Raw genomic sequence first — 14745 nt, 5'->3', positions numbered from 1 at the left:
TAAATTGCACATTTGTCTAAGGAAATCTAAGGTGCTTCATGAAATGTTTTGTAAAAGATGTGTTCAGTAAATTTCCTAAAATTCCTGTGCTCCTTTAGACCAAAAGAAAGGAAAGACATATTATTTTGATTATTCATAGCACAGTATGGTGTAATTTTAATGGTCTGGCCCACTTGACATCTACCGAGGCTGTACGTGGCCCACAATGTGAAATGAGTTTTGACACCCCTGCTTTAAATGCTTCAATATAGCCAGCGTGTATTTATGATTTATAGAGTCATGTGAATATTGTCAATTCAAATCAAATCTGCTTCAAATTGTACTCCTACAATTGCACATTGTTAAAACTGACACGAATTGAGTTTGTGTATGCACAAACCTAATAGAAAATAAGCATTTTGAATGTTTATGTCTACAACATAAATCAAACTGGAGACGGCAACTCATAACAGTGCAACTCATAGCAAACTCCAAGCAAAGAAGAACTGTAGAACATTAATTAAAATGAATAAATAAATAAAAGGTTAGCAACCAACTGGACTTACGATTATAAAGCTATTTCACAGGTATCATGAACAACGGACAGTCTTTAATTATTGCATGTTCTGTTGGAAAGATGTTCCATTTACCCACTTGTTAATTATTGAACGACTATATTTGTTTATACTAAATATATACCCACACTGCAATTAAGGCCGATAAATGTATTGTTCAACAGACCCAAACTAAACAAAGATGCACCTATGCAGCTATTCATCCATACTCCAAATCAGAGCCTGAGAAACTCCACGATGGCCTTCAGAGACTAAACTGTTTGCTCTTTTCCACCATTCCCAGTGTATTTAGGGAATGCAGCTTTGTCATATTTTTCCATAGCGTAATTTTACCCTATAAATAGGCACATAAGACTGGGGGAGATGGGGTGGGAGAATGAGGGGTCAGTGTCTGCTGTGGACACTCATCAGCGGCCCCTTCCCCACCTCCCACTATTTTTCCAAATATTTGAGCACTGGCAAATATAGAGCAATGCAAGGGTGATGGGAATGCATCGCATATTCTGTCATTTCTCTTCAGCCATCTCCAATGACTTGAAAGTTTCCAGCCATTTCGGCCCATTGCTTATTGATGTAATGTACACTAGCCCGTTAATATATTAACAGGATTCTTCATTTAATAAAAAAAAAAACATTCTGGCAGGGGAAAAAAAAAAAGATAATTGATTAGTGGAGTCTATCACAGCTGAGTGAATGAGAGAGAGGTACACTGTGAAGAGATTACCCTTCAGTCGCTGGACTGACAAACTCTATAGCAGTGTTTACAATCTTTTATTGAGATGAGGCACATAGTTTACATTGGAAAAAAAAACTTCACGGTACACCCCCAAACAAATGCTGTTTGACACAAAAACTCTTGAAATGCTGATATTTTCTCAATTTATTTTAAGAGTTACTTTCAGGCCTGTTTAGTTGGACACAACGTTTATTTGCTTGCAGCAATTGAAGATGTTAATAGCTTCAATGTTTGACTGTGCCACTTGACTAAATATGATGATTGCTGAAGTCTCGTGTATTCTCTTATAGTACAACCTTGTTGATAACCCACATGATTCTGGTTAAATAATACTGTTTGATCTTGACAATATGGTTCATACATGATCACTCGGCCGCGACTAGCAACTCACACATGTGTCGCTCACACACGAATGCACACACAAACGCACGCACACAATTCTGGAATTCTGTTCTTCATTCAGAGATTAGCTTGCTGTTGTAGCTGTTTGCGTTTGTTGTTGAAATGTCCCCTGGGTGGAGATTCCTCAGTGCCTCAGTCATAAAGACACACATCAATGGGAAACCCGTGAGAGAAAATGAATGAGCTTGTGGTCAGGTGCTGCTCCATTGTGAGTTTTGCAACTGCTGAATGGTGAATGTAATATTTTGGAATTTGGATATCCTGCTGATAATTATATCGAATAATCAAGCATTCGGTTTTTATTTTTCGATAATAAACCTTTTTTTTTTAACTTAAATTTAAACTGTGCATTAAACTGCCATTGAGAAGTAGGCACGCTGCAGGTCAATTCAGATTTTTACATATACAGCACGTATTTGATAAGGGCTGGTCACGATTGAATCATTTTCAAATCTATTATCCGAATGAGATTTCCACCATAGAACTGAGTAACTTTGTCTGGTCCCTCACCTCGTATTCTGTTTGCAATGGGTGACCCTGCCAGAGGCATAAAGCCTCAGACAACTTCATTCCTAGGATCATTGGGACACACAAACCCCTCCACCACGGTAAGGTGAGGGCTAAAGGAGTGCTTCGTCTTATCTTCATATGTTCTTCTCTTAACAGCCCCTGTGAGGCAGCTTATTCTTTGGAATAGAGTGCCACAAAAAACTCACAAATGTGAAAGACAAACTCAAGACGCAAACTCTTTAATCTCTTCATCCTCAATACACCAGTACCTCTTGCGATTAAGCAAAAACAACAAAAATATCGAAAAACATGCTTAATCTTTTCATTCTTGCTGGCCTGAGATCTGAGATTTGCAATGGAAATGGAGAGCACATTTGTCAAATTCCCCATTTGACTTTTAACGTTAGTTTCCACTGTAAATGGGAAATGTTTGTGTTGGACCCCATGGGACAGACTTGGACAAAACACAATATTATGGTTTTTTTCTGACCTTCCCATTCACTTTTCCCCACTTATATTCCTCTGTGTGGGCTGTTACAACAGGGCGTTTCTCATAATTAACCCCAAATATCTTGAAAGAGATGCTCGAAAGCATTGAAATGAAGAAACCATTCCACCAAGATTAAATAAACACCTTTAACTCGACACAACTGTGTCAGTGTGTGTGTGTGTGTGTGTGTGTGTGTGTGTGTGTGTGTGTTCACTACTCAATTTGTGGCAGAAAGTTAAGAATGAAAGCAGACGTTTTGATTGGTAGTGCGTCCTATTAGGGTCAAATTGAACCCGTCACTTCCAACCTAACCAGTGTGGACAGTGGGCTTCTTCACAATTTCTTCTCAGAAAATAGCTCCACAACGTTTGATTTAAATAATTGAAATTGATTGAAATTCAATTTGATCTATGTAAAACATCCAGAATGTTGAACATGTGAAAAACCCTCCAACATTTGTTAAAGTTAATTGGGGTGGGGGTGGGGCTTTGCTTTGATCTGTTGCCCCTCCTCCATTTATAATGCCCTCCCACTCCCAGGGCAGTTAAGGCTAATTACATGCTCAAGCACTTGGCTGCTTGAACCCAGTAGGCTCCATTTGTGTTTGTGCAAGTTAAACCTGGATTGATATTGTGCATGTGTGCCACCATTAGCTGATTAGTTTGTTCCCAGTTTTCTAACGAGCTTCAGACTACCCCTTCACGTTCTTTGTTTTCACTTAGAATTCTTCTCCTATGGTTTCATATGTTAGTTACTTGAGTGTTTATTCAAAGGATCGACTAAGCACTGGATGCACATGCTTTTGATGTATTCAGACTGCCAGGTTGAGTGCACTGCAAATTAGTGTGCTGTCGTGGTGCTGTGCGGAAGCAGAGCACTGCAGTGCAATAAAATTCTCAGTGATGAGCGTAGACATCCTCTCTCTCTCTCGCTCTCGCTCTGTACAAAAGCTGCATTAGCCAAAACCACTCTGAGCCATGCTCAATGAGATGTACCTGTGGTCTCATTGAAATAAACACACAGATGAACACAGCACACATTCAATTAACATCGCATTTCCTAGTTACAGACCAACACATTTGACACCCTCTGTTATTTACACCCAGGTCGCTGCATGCAAACGACCCATTCTGAGACAATCTGATCACACAGTGGAGGCTTCGCCTTGTTCTGTTCCTTTGCTTGGTGAGAATATCGCTGGGGCGGAATGGAAACTTCATTTTGAAGGGGGCTAATATTAGCCTGGGCATGTGGAAAATTCCTTTTAAATGATCACAAGCTGAGAAAAGGCAAAGAATTTGTTTAGCATTTTGCTTGACAGTCTTTACTGAATACATGCAGTTCGTTTCTCTTTTTTTTTCTTGGTGGCACACAGGAGGGTCCTGGGAACACAGATGGAGAGGAAGGGGGAAGAAGGGGTCGTACAGACAACAGTCAGGACCGTATGACCGTCTTTGGCTGTCACTTATTGTAGGCCTGGATCAGTTAAGGCTACTTGGATCACGGCGCCTTACTCTCTTCCCTCTAAAATACCAAAATGCCCATTTTCCACTCCACAGTACTTGACATGGCACAGTTTGACTTACAATGATGGTGTGGATGTGGGTGTGAATAGTTATTCATATCAGTATGTGCCCTGCGGCTGACTGACAACCACTTCAGGGTGTAATCGGCCTTCCGCCTGAAGTTAGCTGGGATATCCTCCCGCGACCCCAGATGCTCTTTTTCCCAGGTTGGAAGGTTAATTTAATATAATCTTCAATGAGTAGTGAAAACTAGATTTGAGTGTTGAGCTTTGACTTATTTTGTGGTCTTGTGGTCTCTAATCTACACAGTGTCACAATTATAGACTGAGCCACAAATACACTTTGCACATACATCTCGACTCATATTTCATCAAATGTCCATTAGCAAGTTTCACCAGGGCATCATTTGAACACTCTTTTTCGTTAGTTGGCTTCCTGACACAGATGAGGCCATCTCTCTCTCTCTCTCTCTCTCTCTCTCTCTCTCTCTTTCTCCCTATATATATATAATTCCTCGTCTCACCCCCCCTCGGGTGGTGTCCATCCCTCATTCAGCTCGGGTCCTCTACCAGAGGCCATGAAGCTTGAGGGTTCTGCGCAGTATCCTTGCTGTTCCCAGCACTGCACATTTCTGGACTGAGATGTCCGATGTTGTTCCCGGGATATATATATATAAGATATCCTTTATTTGTCCCACACTGGGGAAATTTACAATATTTTTATATTTACATATATATATATGTTTTATATATATATATATATATATGTGTGTGTACAGTATGTATGTATGTATGTGTATAGGGGAATTAAATTGTGTGTTTTATGTACTTGGCCAATAAGTCTGATTCTGATTCTGAAAAGGTGTTCCTGGAGTACTTAATAAAATAGTTCCTGAATCCAGATCCATGGAAATATATTTTCTTGCTTTTCATATATTTGAGAGGAAGTTGCTACTTAAATAAGGCATTTGTTTATCACAGATGTATTTATTTATTTATTTGTTTGTTTATTTTAAGCAATAAGAGTTAACCCTTTGTGGGACAGCGGTCACTGCAGTGGATGACCTATCATGTTATCATTATTGGTCCATGAAAGGGTTAAGGTAATCCTAACCCTAAGCATGCATGCATGCATGATTTGTTGTCATCCCTTTTTAAGCCATGGCTCACTCTGGCCACCTCATTTCATTTCACTTCTGGCTTCATCACTTTGGAGGGGAAAGTGCAAGTGTGCATGTGTGAGGAAGAGACAGACACAGAGAGATGAAACGGAAGCTGATGACACAAGAAGCATGAACTTTTTGTCTGTTGTAGTTTTGGTCACCTTGTGTGAATAGGTACGGGGAACGGACTCAGTGCTGTCGCACCAGCCTTTTTTTTTTTCGGGTTCCAGTTATTGTATAATTTTCAGTTGTCGTATTTCATCATATGCCTATCTGATACGTGTCAAAATGACTGAAAAAAATCCAGTTTGCTTGTTCCCTTTGAAGCCCCCCCCCAAACCCTCTCCCTCCCCAATTCCCACCTGAACACCACTACCGCTAACACCACCACTGCTTGACCTGTATTTCACAAACAAACTTAATATGACCCTAACTTGATAACTTGCCTTTGTGTTTGTGTGTCTGTGTGTGCATGTATGATTTAATAGGAAAATCCCATCTGGCCATAGTTCAGAGGGTCAACAATGAGGGTGAGGGAGACCCTTTCTACGAGGTTCTCGGTATTGTCACCCTGGAGGACATTATTGAGGAAATCATCAAGTCAGAGATCCTGGACGAGACAGACTTGTACAGTAGGTTGCCCTCTTAAAGTTCATACCAGATTAACCGTAGTCAAGGTCCAAACAGTTAAGTGATATCTAAATCACGCTATAGCTTGGACCAAGTATTACAACACAATGTACACTAAAATATATCACAAGGCAACAATGCAATCAGCGTATTTGCATCAAAATGGATCACATTGCCATGAGTAATAATAAAACCCACATAGGATTCACAATCAAAAGTACTAGCAGTGATAAAGCATGCCTTGTTATGATTTTTCCCACAGAAGGGTCATAGAACATGTGCATGATGTGTTTATCAGTATGTAATGGAATAGAAAGCCCAACTGTTCGGTATTGCTCACCTTTCCAAATCCAGTGATGAGTTGCTGTTTTATTTTAATATTTATTCATGTCACTCAAAGGTAACACCTGCACTCTCCTGAACACTGTCATTGCGTCCAGTAGACTGCGTGGAACACTTGCAAAGGTCCAGTTATACATGTCCTGATAGTTTAATCAATAAGACTTGCTTTAATTTGGTAACATTATGTGTCTGGTCTGTTTTAATCTTTTTGCACTTTGTCATATGTATGGTATATCATATTACTTGTTCAAGAATGGTTAAGGCATACCTCACTAAAATTCATTTTGAAAATCAAATCATTTTACTGACATGAGTTATTATCTAGATAACTATTGGCAATTATTGTTCAGAAGGTAATGATGGTTCTAGGACAGTGTTCACCCTGCAGCTCAATTCCATTTTTTGCCCACCTATCAGATTTTTTTTCCATGCAATGTGAACAGCACCATTCCGATTTTTTTCAAAACCGACGGGCCTCTTTTGGATGTGGATACAAATCGGATATATGCGCAATGCAACTCCAGTATGAACACTCATTTGTACGCATTCAACCTAAATGTCATCAAAAGCCCAATATGCGCTGTGCGCGGGCGAGTCGAGACTGCTCAGGAGACAATTGAGATGGTTCGTGAATCTGCAAACTTGTTTTGAGTAACAGTCTTTATATTTTATGTCAATCCCACTTGAAACATGAAGCATAATGTTGACATTTTGTGGTAATAATTGTAATTCAGTCACGCAGATGGTACATTTGTTATCCGCGACAATGTGACACCATCTTTAGTAGACGTCTCCATAAAATCAGGAGTCAAAGAGCATCGCCCGCCGCATTTCCCCAAAATATTTCTACCTCCTCCCACCTCCCTACTCTGGTGATATGAAATGATTTTAAATAATCAGCCCCGACACACAAGAGCACCTTTACTTCGGTAAAGTCTCTTTAAAGATTTGATAGTCATCTTACTGTGACCTGCTGCATGAAGGCTACTTGTTTTTCTTACTTTTTCATCTGCGAGCACACTAAACACTTGGTTTTGTTTCACTTATTGTAGGATTTTACTCTGTACCATCTCAGCCAAGCTCTCGAGAATTTCATTTTGGATTTGGTGGCGTGTATTTTGCATTGGCACACGCATTCACTTCTTTTTTCAATGAATTTGTCATGTTTCACATTTCATTCAGTGTGGCTAAAAAATTCCCTCTTGTTCTTCAACATCCTCAGACTCTCGATGACTTTTTGGCATTGTTTTCACATGATGTCGATTTTTTTTCCACTTTCTTTCGTCAATTCACGTTTATAGAAATTAACATGTTTGTGTTCATCTCTGTTGCTGTTTTATGCTGACTCCATGCATACATTGCATTGATACGCTGCTCTGACTTTGAGTGGACCAGATACAATCCCTTTTTTCAGTTGCAGAAGCCCGACTGTGATGCAATGGCAGAGTCTGGTCCATTAGGCAGTGGAAAATGTCAACATGCAAAGCAGTAGGGAGAGTCATGAAGGATTGGGCATTCAAGACAAGAATTGTTTCTGTACCAGGAGCAGTTGAATGACCTCCTTCTTGTTCAATGCTGAGTCCTGGGGAATTTTCTCATGTCTGAACGGGACTTGGATCTTGAAATATCTAGAATACAAATGAAATGGTGATGTAAAACAGTTCAGGCTTCAAGATGATTCTTCGATGATAACTGCAGCTAGCAAGAAGAGTTTAGGCAAGAAGCTGTACCACTGGGTCCTCTTGGAGGAGTAAAAAAAAAAAAAGCCGTACTGGTGAAAACTGGCTCTGGATCTGGCTCTTCTACCCCCACATCATCCTCATCAGAAGCAGGGGCCTCTTTGCCCTCCCTTCAGAAACAGTGAGGATTCAGATTAATCTTGCCCCTTAGATTTTGGTCTATGGGACTAAGTGACGTCGGAACTGCGATTTTGCTGGCAACGCTCTCCGTAGTAGATGTAATATGACAAACACTTCAATCACAAGCTGCTTTCAACGGTCACATTTCCAAGGGACCACACTGTTTTGGGACCTTACACATTGTTGTGACACACAGTGAGTTCATCCAAAAAAGATCAAATGCCTCCTTTTTTCCTTTTTTTTTTTTAAACTTGACAGTAATTGACGTTGATGGTGTTCCTCGTTAAGATTCCCGTTGACCGCATGTCAACGAGTTAATTAGCGGATGGCCTACTGCCCCCCGATGTGCGCTGACACAGACATTGACAGGAAGCATGTTACATACATTTTGCAGTCTCAGTAATTATAATTTTAAAATACTGTAATCATTCGGTGTATGTGAGCCACACTGTTATGCAAATATCTGGTCGCCTTGTAGCTTTTCGTTATTTTAACTTGAATTGAATGCAACGGTACCCCAAAGACCCAACAAAAATACTTTGTGAGGGATTCAAGCCCAAATTTCCAATCAAGGTACAGTACACTTTGTAAAACACTTTCTGGGCAGCACTTAACACACGGCACAAGATGATCCTTTTTTTTTTTTTTTTTTTCCATTTAAACCAGGGGTGTCAAACTCATTTCACATGGTGGGCCACATACGACTTCAGTAGATGTCAAATGGGCCGGACCATTAAAATTATACCATACTCTGCTATAAATAACCAACATAATATGTATTTTCTTTGTTTTGGTCTAAAGAAGCAAAGAAAATGAGAAAAATGTTGAAATTTAATGAACATAACTTTTACAAAACATTTCATGAAGCACCTTAGATTGCCTTCGACAAATGTGCAATTTACTTTTATCATTCACATTCAGTATGTGCATTGCAATTGATCCGACTGATTGTGCAAAGGCAGAAAACTTGAACAAGTAATTGGTATTGAAAAATATAGTAATGTACTTTAAGATTAAATGAGATTTATAAAGAAATCGAACTTTTAAACCATTTACACACGTGCATATAAAATCTAAATTTAATCCCTGCCTGCACTTAACAAACTAAGAAGAGTGCTATTAAATGTGTAAAGAATAAAGTACAGTAGTCACATGTCCTTGATAGCGTCTGCTATGTTTGGTCTGTCTCAGTGACAGACTGAGGCTGCTGTTGTCTTCTTCTCTGATCAAAACAATGTTGTCTTGTACTCTGATCAAAACAGTGTGTTCCCTAGTGGATACTCCACGAATTGCACCTTATTAAAATATTCATTCCGTGTCTTTTATGCATTTCTTCACTTTTAAATGATCCTGCGGGCCTGATCACACCTCCTTGGGGGCTGGTTCCGGCCCGAGAACCGTATGTTTGACACCACTGGTTTAAACAAAACAAACAAACAAACAAACAAAACAATAATATATGCACTTTCCAATTCATGCTTTTTCTCCTCAAGAACATTTGTTGCACATTAAAAAACATGCTTTATATGTCCTGTACACCAGAACTTAACTATATTCAACTTTTAACACTATCACATGTGTCAGTACTATTAAAAATATTCTGAGCAATTACATGTTGTTTGTATTATTGGGGGTTGGGCCTGCTTATTTGTTGGTCCAATACATATGGCTTGAAGTTATGTTAAGAATGTGGTAAACCAACAACGTAGCCCCCTATAGTTCTCTTTTAGTTCTGAGAAAGACACCGCAGCTATGTTTCCAGAAAAGGCAATGAAGTTTGGGTAACTCAAGTTTAGTCACCTTGTGTCCTGGGACAACTATATCCATCCATGGAGTCACATGGTGGACTGACTTCTTTGTGTGGTAGAAGTATGATCGTGTGTGTCATCTCATCAACTGTCACTTTCTGTCTGCAGCTGACAACAAGACGAAGAAGAAAATCACCCATCGCGACAGGAAGCAAGATTTCTCGGCCTTCAAGCCTACCGACAATGAAACCAAGGTTAAAATATCACCTCAGCTTCTGCTGGCTACCCTGCGTTTCCTAGCAACAGGCAAGTGGGCTGTGTTGCTGCTTCACTTCCACTAGTGTGCCTGAAGCCCCTCACGGCGAGGAAAGTTTTTGCTTGTATGTTGGCAGTTCGTGTGCACATGTGCCTGTTTGTGCTTTGAGTTTTGGAGAGTTGGGTGAGTAAATGTGTGTAGAAAGAGTATGTGCGTGTGTGTGTGTGTGTGTGTGTGTGTTTGAGGGAATCCATTGTGTGAGGACTGACAACCGGCATGTTGGTATGCATGTTTATGTGTGTTTGTGAAGAAGGCCTCCTGTGAGTGCAGCACGGGATGGCTAAAACACAGTTGTCTATTGGTGTCTTTTGAATTGAACGTGACCTGTTGCATTAACACCAGTCTGTTTACTTTTACTCAAGTCCTCTGTGATGTTATGTTAGTTTTGGTATTTTTAGCCTTCAGGGTTCCCACGCATTGACGTGTTTGGTGTCTAATTTGAAGTATTTCCATGAGGTAAACAAGCAGCGGCATACTCGAGCTTTGCTTCTATGTCTCCAACTGCAGATGGATTTTCTTTTGCCCTTTGACCGAGCAGCTAAGCGTTGATTATGTTCTTCTCAGGGCTATTAGGAGAGTTAGTTCCTGGTGGTATAGCTAGCTGACAACTACACCTGTATGGAGTTGATGTTATTGAATGGCTAAAGGTTTTTGGTTAAACTACACGCGATTCTATTCCTAATACATCATTTCTGTGTTATTGTCAGAGGTTTAGTTTACTCATGGGGCTTGAGTGCAGCTTGAGATGCGAGGTCGCCTTCAAATTCAAATTGTTCAATGTTCTGTAAAGCACTTTGTTACAGCAACCAAAATGAAAACTAGGGCTCGATGTAATTGTGATTTAGCTTCTGACTTCTCATGATCTTAAAAAAAACAACAACAAAAAAACAATACATTATCATCAAAGAAAAATGGTGAATATGCAGAATGCTATACTGGATTTACAAGTTCCTGTGTGAAAGTACCTTGAATGCACCCTTCTGATTGTGCAGCAAGTGTGTAGCGTTAAGTGATTCTTCCGTCCCTCAGCGTTCGTTAAGCTGTCTAATGACCCCCTTAGTTTGAGTTAACTATAAAACCAAACACAACAAAAACAATTACACACGTTGTAGATTTAAATTGAAGATATTTCTTTTTTAAACACATCCCAGAGCTAATGATAAAGTCAATCTAAAATCCCATTGAAATGCTAATGGCAATTAGCGTCGACTTCAAGGAATGATATTCCTTCAAATGACGAATATTCACACACCGGCCAATGAGGCTGATGACTTGCTAACATTACCAGCCAATCAGAATTCCCACGAGCCAATTTTTAATATTCTTATTTAACTTAAGCTCCACTGTTTTTACCTAACTTTCTCAGACTATCAACGCTGGTTGCACTCTAACCTGGAGTGTGAAGTACAGGCTGCCAGCCGTATTAAATGTCATTATGTAGGATTACGGCATAGTATTTATTGGAGATGTAAAAGTCACTGCCAGTGGTACAAATGACCGAGAACGAAACATAGCGTGGAGTTAGGTTTGAATTTGAAAGATTGTGGTTCCTTGTTTCGATCCGGTTCCATATGATTCTCGATTTCAACTGTTTTTGGAGTGTCTAAACTACGGCCATTCCTTTTTAGCATTTGTTTGCAGTACAGACTCAAATAACATTTGACACAGCCTGTGTCATTTGGCTACATTGTACTATGGTATTTACCTTCTACACTGAGTGGCAAGGCAGGAGAACAGAAGGTTGTTCTCATCTCTCACATCCTTGTTTTCAAATAATCATTCGTAATTCAACGGGACCACCGTCCACACTGAAATCTTGAAAAATGATTGAAGTTTTTCCTTGTCTCACCATGTTATTTTTGGATAAAGTCATCTGAGCTTTTGTACAAATCTATTTCTATTATCTTTTCACTTTTTTAAAATTAATTTTACGATGAATTTCTCACAGGGTTATTTTCAACCAGTACTGATATCAAATGTATGAACTTGAATTTAGAAGTTATTACGTTTTTACTTTCACTAGAGAGCATTGTTTTTTAAAACCTCATGAAAATAAATGTACACGCATGTAAATGAGTATACACTACGCTGAGCTTTCACTGACGGGCTAGCCTGTTGTGTCGACAGATAAAAGCAAAGCAATTCGGAACCCAGTTGGGATGAGCAGTGTGTAGTAACTATGTGCCAATTGCAGACATGCTCCCTCGCTTGGTAGAGAAAATACTGCACATACTGTATATTACCTGTTTTTTTTGCATTTGAGTTGGCCCACGGTTTGGTTGTTCGATTCGTCAATATTGACAATAGACGTATTTTATGGTTTAACTCACCCAATTATGACATTAAAGTTCAGTGTGCTGTAAGCTTTGGCTCGGGGGGAGCACCAAGCTGGTCAGAAACGGTACTTTATTTACTCACACACGCATTCCTCTTCCTGTGTACAATATCATCTTATTGTTAATTGTTCCACTTAGGCGATTCTTCATTTAATTCAACAAAGTTGAGAGACACTCGTAATGAGCGCCGGGTGCATTCAGGTGACGTGTGCATGTGCGCACGTCTTCGGTGGTCTCAGCAAGTCTACGTCCGGTCTGGCGGAGAAGTCACCATAACTGGGAACCGGAAATTTAAGATGTGAGCGATTCTGGGAGAATAGTCCAATTCCAATTGATCCTTGAGACTCGATTCCTACCCCCGAAGTATATCTAAGTGACGCAGTTGCTTCATGCATCCCCGACCAAAAATGATCAACGGCAAAACGAATTTTAACCCGCATGTGGCGGGTGTCAATTTAGAATCCTGCACACCAACGCTGAAGGAACCCATATAGACAGGTAATATAACAATACTCTTATTCGTCTTAGCCTGTGGGGAAAAAAAACAGTTGTATTCATCGAGCTCAATCGCGACTTTCTTCTTCTCCTGTATTTATTTTTCCTCAATTATTCATTCATTCATTTATTTTCCAAACCGCTTTATCCTCACTGTTGCGGGGGATGCTGGAGCCTATCCCAGCTGTCTTCGGGCAGTAGGCGGGGGACACCCTGAACCGGTTGCCAGCCAGTCGCAGCGCACACAGAAACGAACAACCATTCGCACTCATACTCACACTTAAGGACAATTTGGAGTGTTCAATCAGCCTGCCATGCATGTTTTTGGAATGTGGGAGCAAACCGGAGTACCCGGAGAAAACCCATGCAAGCACAGGGAGAACATGCAAACTCCACACAGGAAGGCCGGTCAACGCGCTAACCACTGGGCCACCAGGCCACCTTTTTTCAATTTAAATGAGTGGATTCTTATTTTCCTTTGCTACTAATTTTATCTGTTTGTTGTTTTAGGTTATATTTACACTTGCGTTTTCAAGGATTGAAGGAATTCCAACACACATTTCCACATTATATGATCCCCGAGGTCCCAGGTTACCCCAGTAAATCCCAAGACTTGTTCAAATTCAAATTGAAAAACAAAATAGGATTTTTTAAAAAATGAATAAATAAGGGAGATGCTTATTCACGCTTTGAACTTGTGCAAAGATGCAAGACAGCAAACGTGGATTTTGCAGAATACAAATGCAAACGGCTTGAATTTCACCTGATATTTACAAGGTCATTTTGTAAAAAAAAAAAGGAGTAATGTTGGAACATACTGTATAGTCCAGTGTTTAATGTGCAGGGATGAATGGGCCTGAGGCTACGATGAAGTGTGTCAGAATTGTTATTGTGTTCATTCTGTTGCTCCACTGTCATTCTCACCATTTCCTTGTCTGTCTCTACAGAGGTAGACCTCTTCGCACCGCCACAAATGTCTGAAAAGATTCTACTGCGCTTGTTGAAGCACCCCAATGTCATCCAGGAGCTGAAATACGATGAGAAGAGCAAGCGGGCGCCAGAGCACTACCTCTTCCACAGGAACAGACCTGTGGACTATTTCATCCTCATTCTGCAGGTTGGCGGGACTGAGAACCTTGCCAAGCATCATTCTAGTGCTAAAATACTTTGCGATTAATGAGCTAAGAAGTAAGAAAGTAGCTTTAAATATGATAAACTTTTTTTTTTGAAGAGAAGTGCTTGTTAAGTTTTAAATTCCTATTTTTATTTTTGGAAAGAGTAAGCTTTAGGAGCTTGTGAGATGGTCTTTTGCAGCCCCACATTCCATTTCAGAAGGTGGCAGTAATGCACCAAAAGTTGTTTACTAAGCGCTGAAAGACAAGACACAAGAAGAAGAAGACATCGGAAAGAAAAGTATTGATTCATAGTCACGGCAACTTGCTTTGGATATCCACAAGCTTTTAGATGAGAGGGAGATAGACACACTGGCGGACCAGCGAAATTTACTGACGGAAGCGTGGTTAGAACAACATGACGGACTGACCAAATGACGATTCCAGTTTGCTTTGGCTTTAAGAAATAATGGACTGACAATGATGTGTCCAGTTGTCCAAAATGTTGTCAATTTCCCACCTGTGTT

General features: G+C 40.0%; 1 protein-coding gene across 1 annotated transcript in view; it reads left to right on the top strand.

Annotated features, from left to right (window-relative positions):
* Positions 1-14745, top strand: part of cnnm2b (cyclin and CBS domain divalent metal cation transport mediator 2b) — a 37054-nt gene that overhangs the window by 17386 nt on the left and 4923 nt on the right. The window contains exons 2-4 of the mRNA XM_086120819.1: positions 5869-6012; positions 10128-10265; positions 14054-14223. Of these exons, the coding sequence (XP_085976945.1) occupies positions 5869-6012; positions 10128-10265; positions 14054-14223 (452 nt within the window). The remainder of the gene's footprint in view (positions 1-5868; positions 6013-10127; positions 10266-14053; positions 14224-14745) is intronic.

The sequence above is a fragment of the Hippocampus guttulatus genome, chromosome 9 (genome assembly GCF_054856545.1).
Source record: "Hippocampus guttulatus isolate MCC_2025c chromosome 9, RoL_Hgut_1.0, whole genome shotgun sequence".
NCBI lineage: Eukaryota > Metazoa > Chordata > Actinopteri > Syngnathiformes > Syngnathidae > Hippocampus > Hippocampus guttulatus.
Note: the sequence above shows the minus strand (reverse complement) of the source record. Positions and strands in the feature narration are given on the sequence as shown.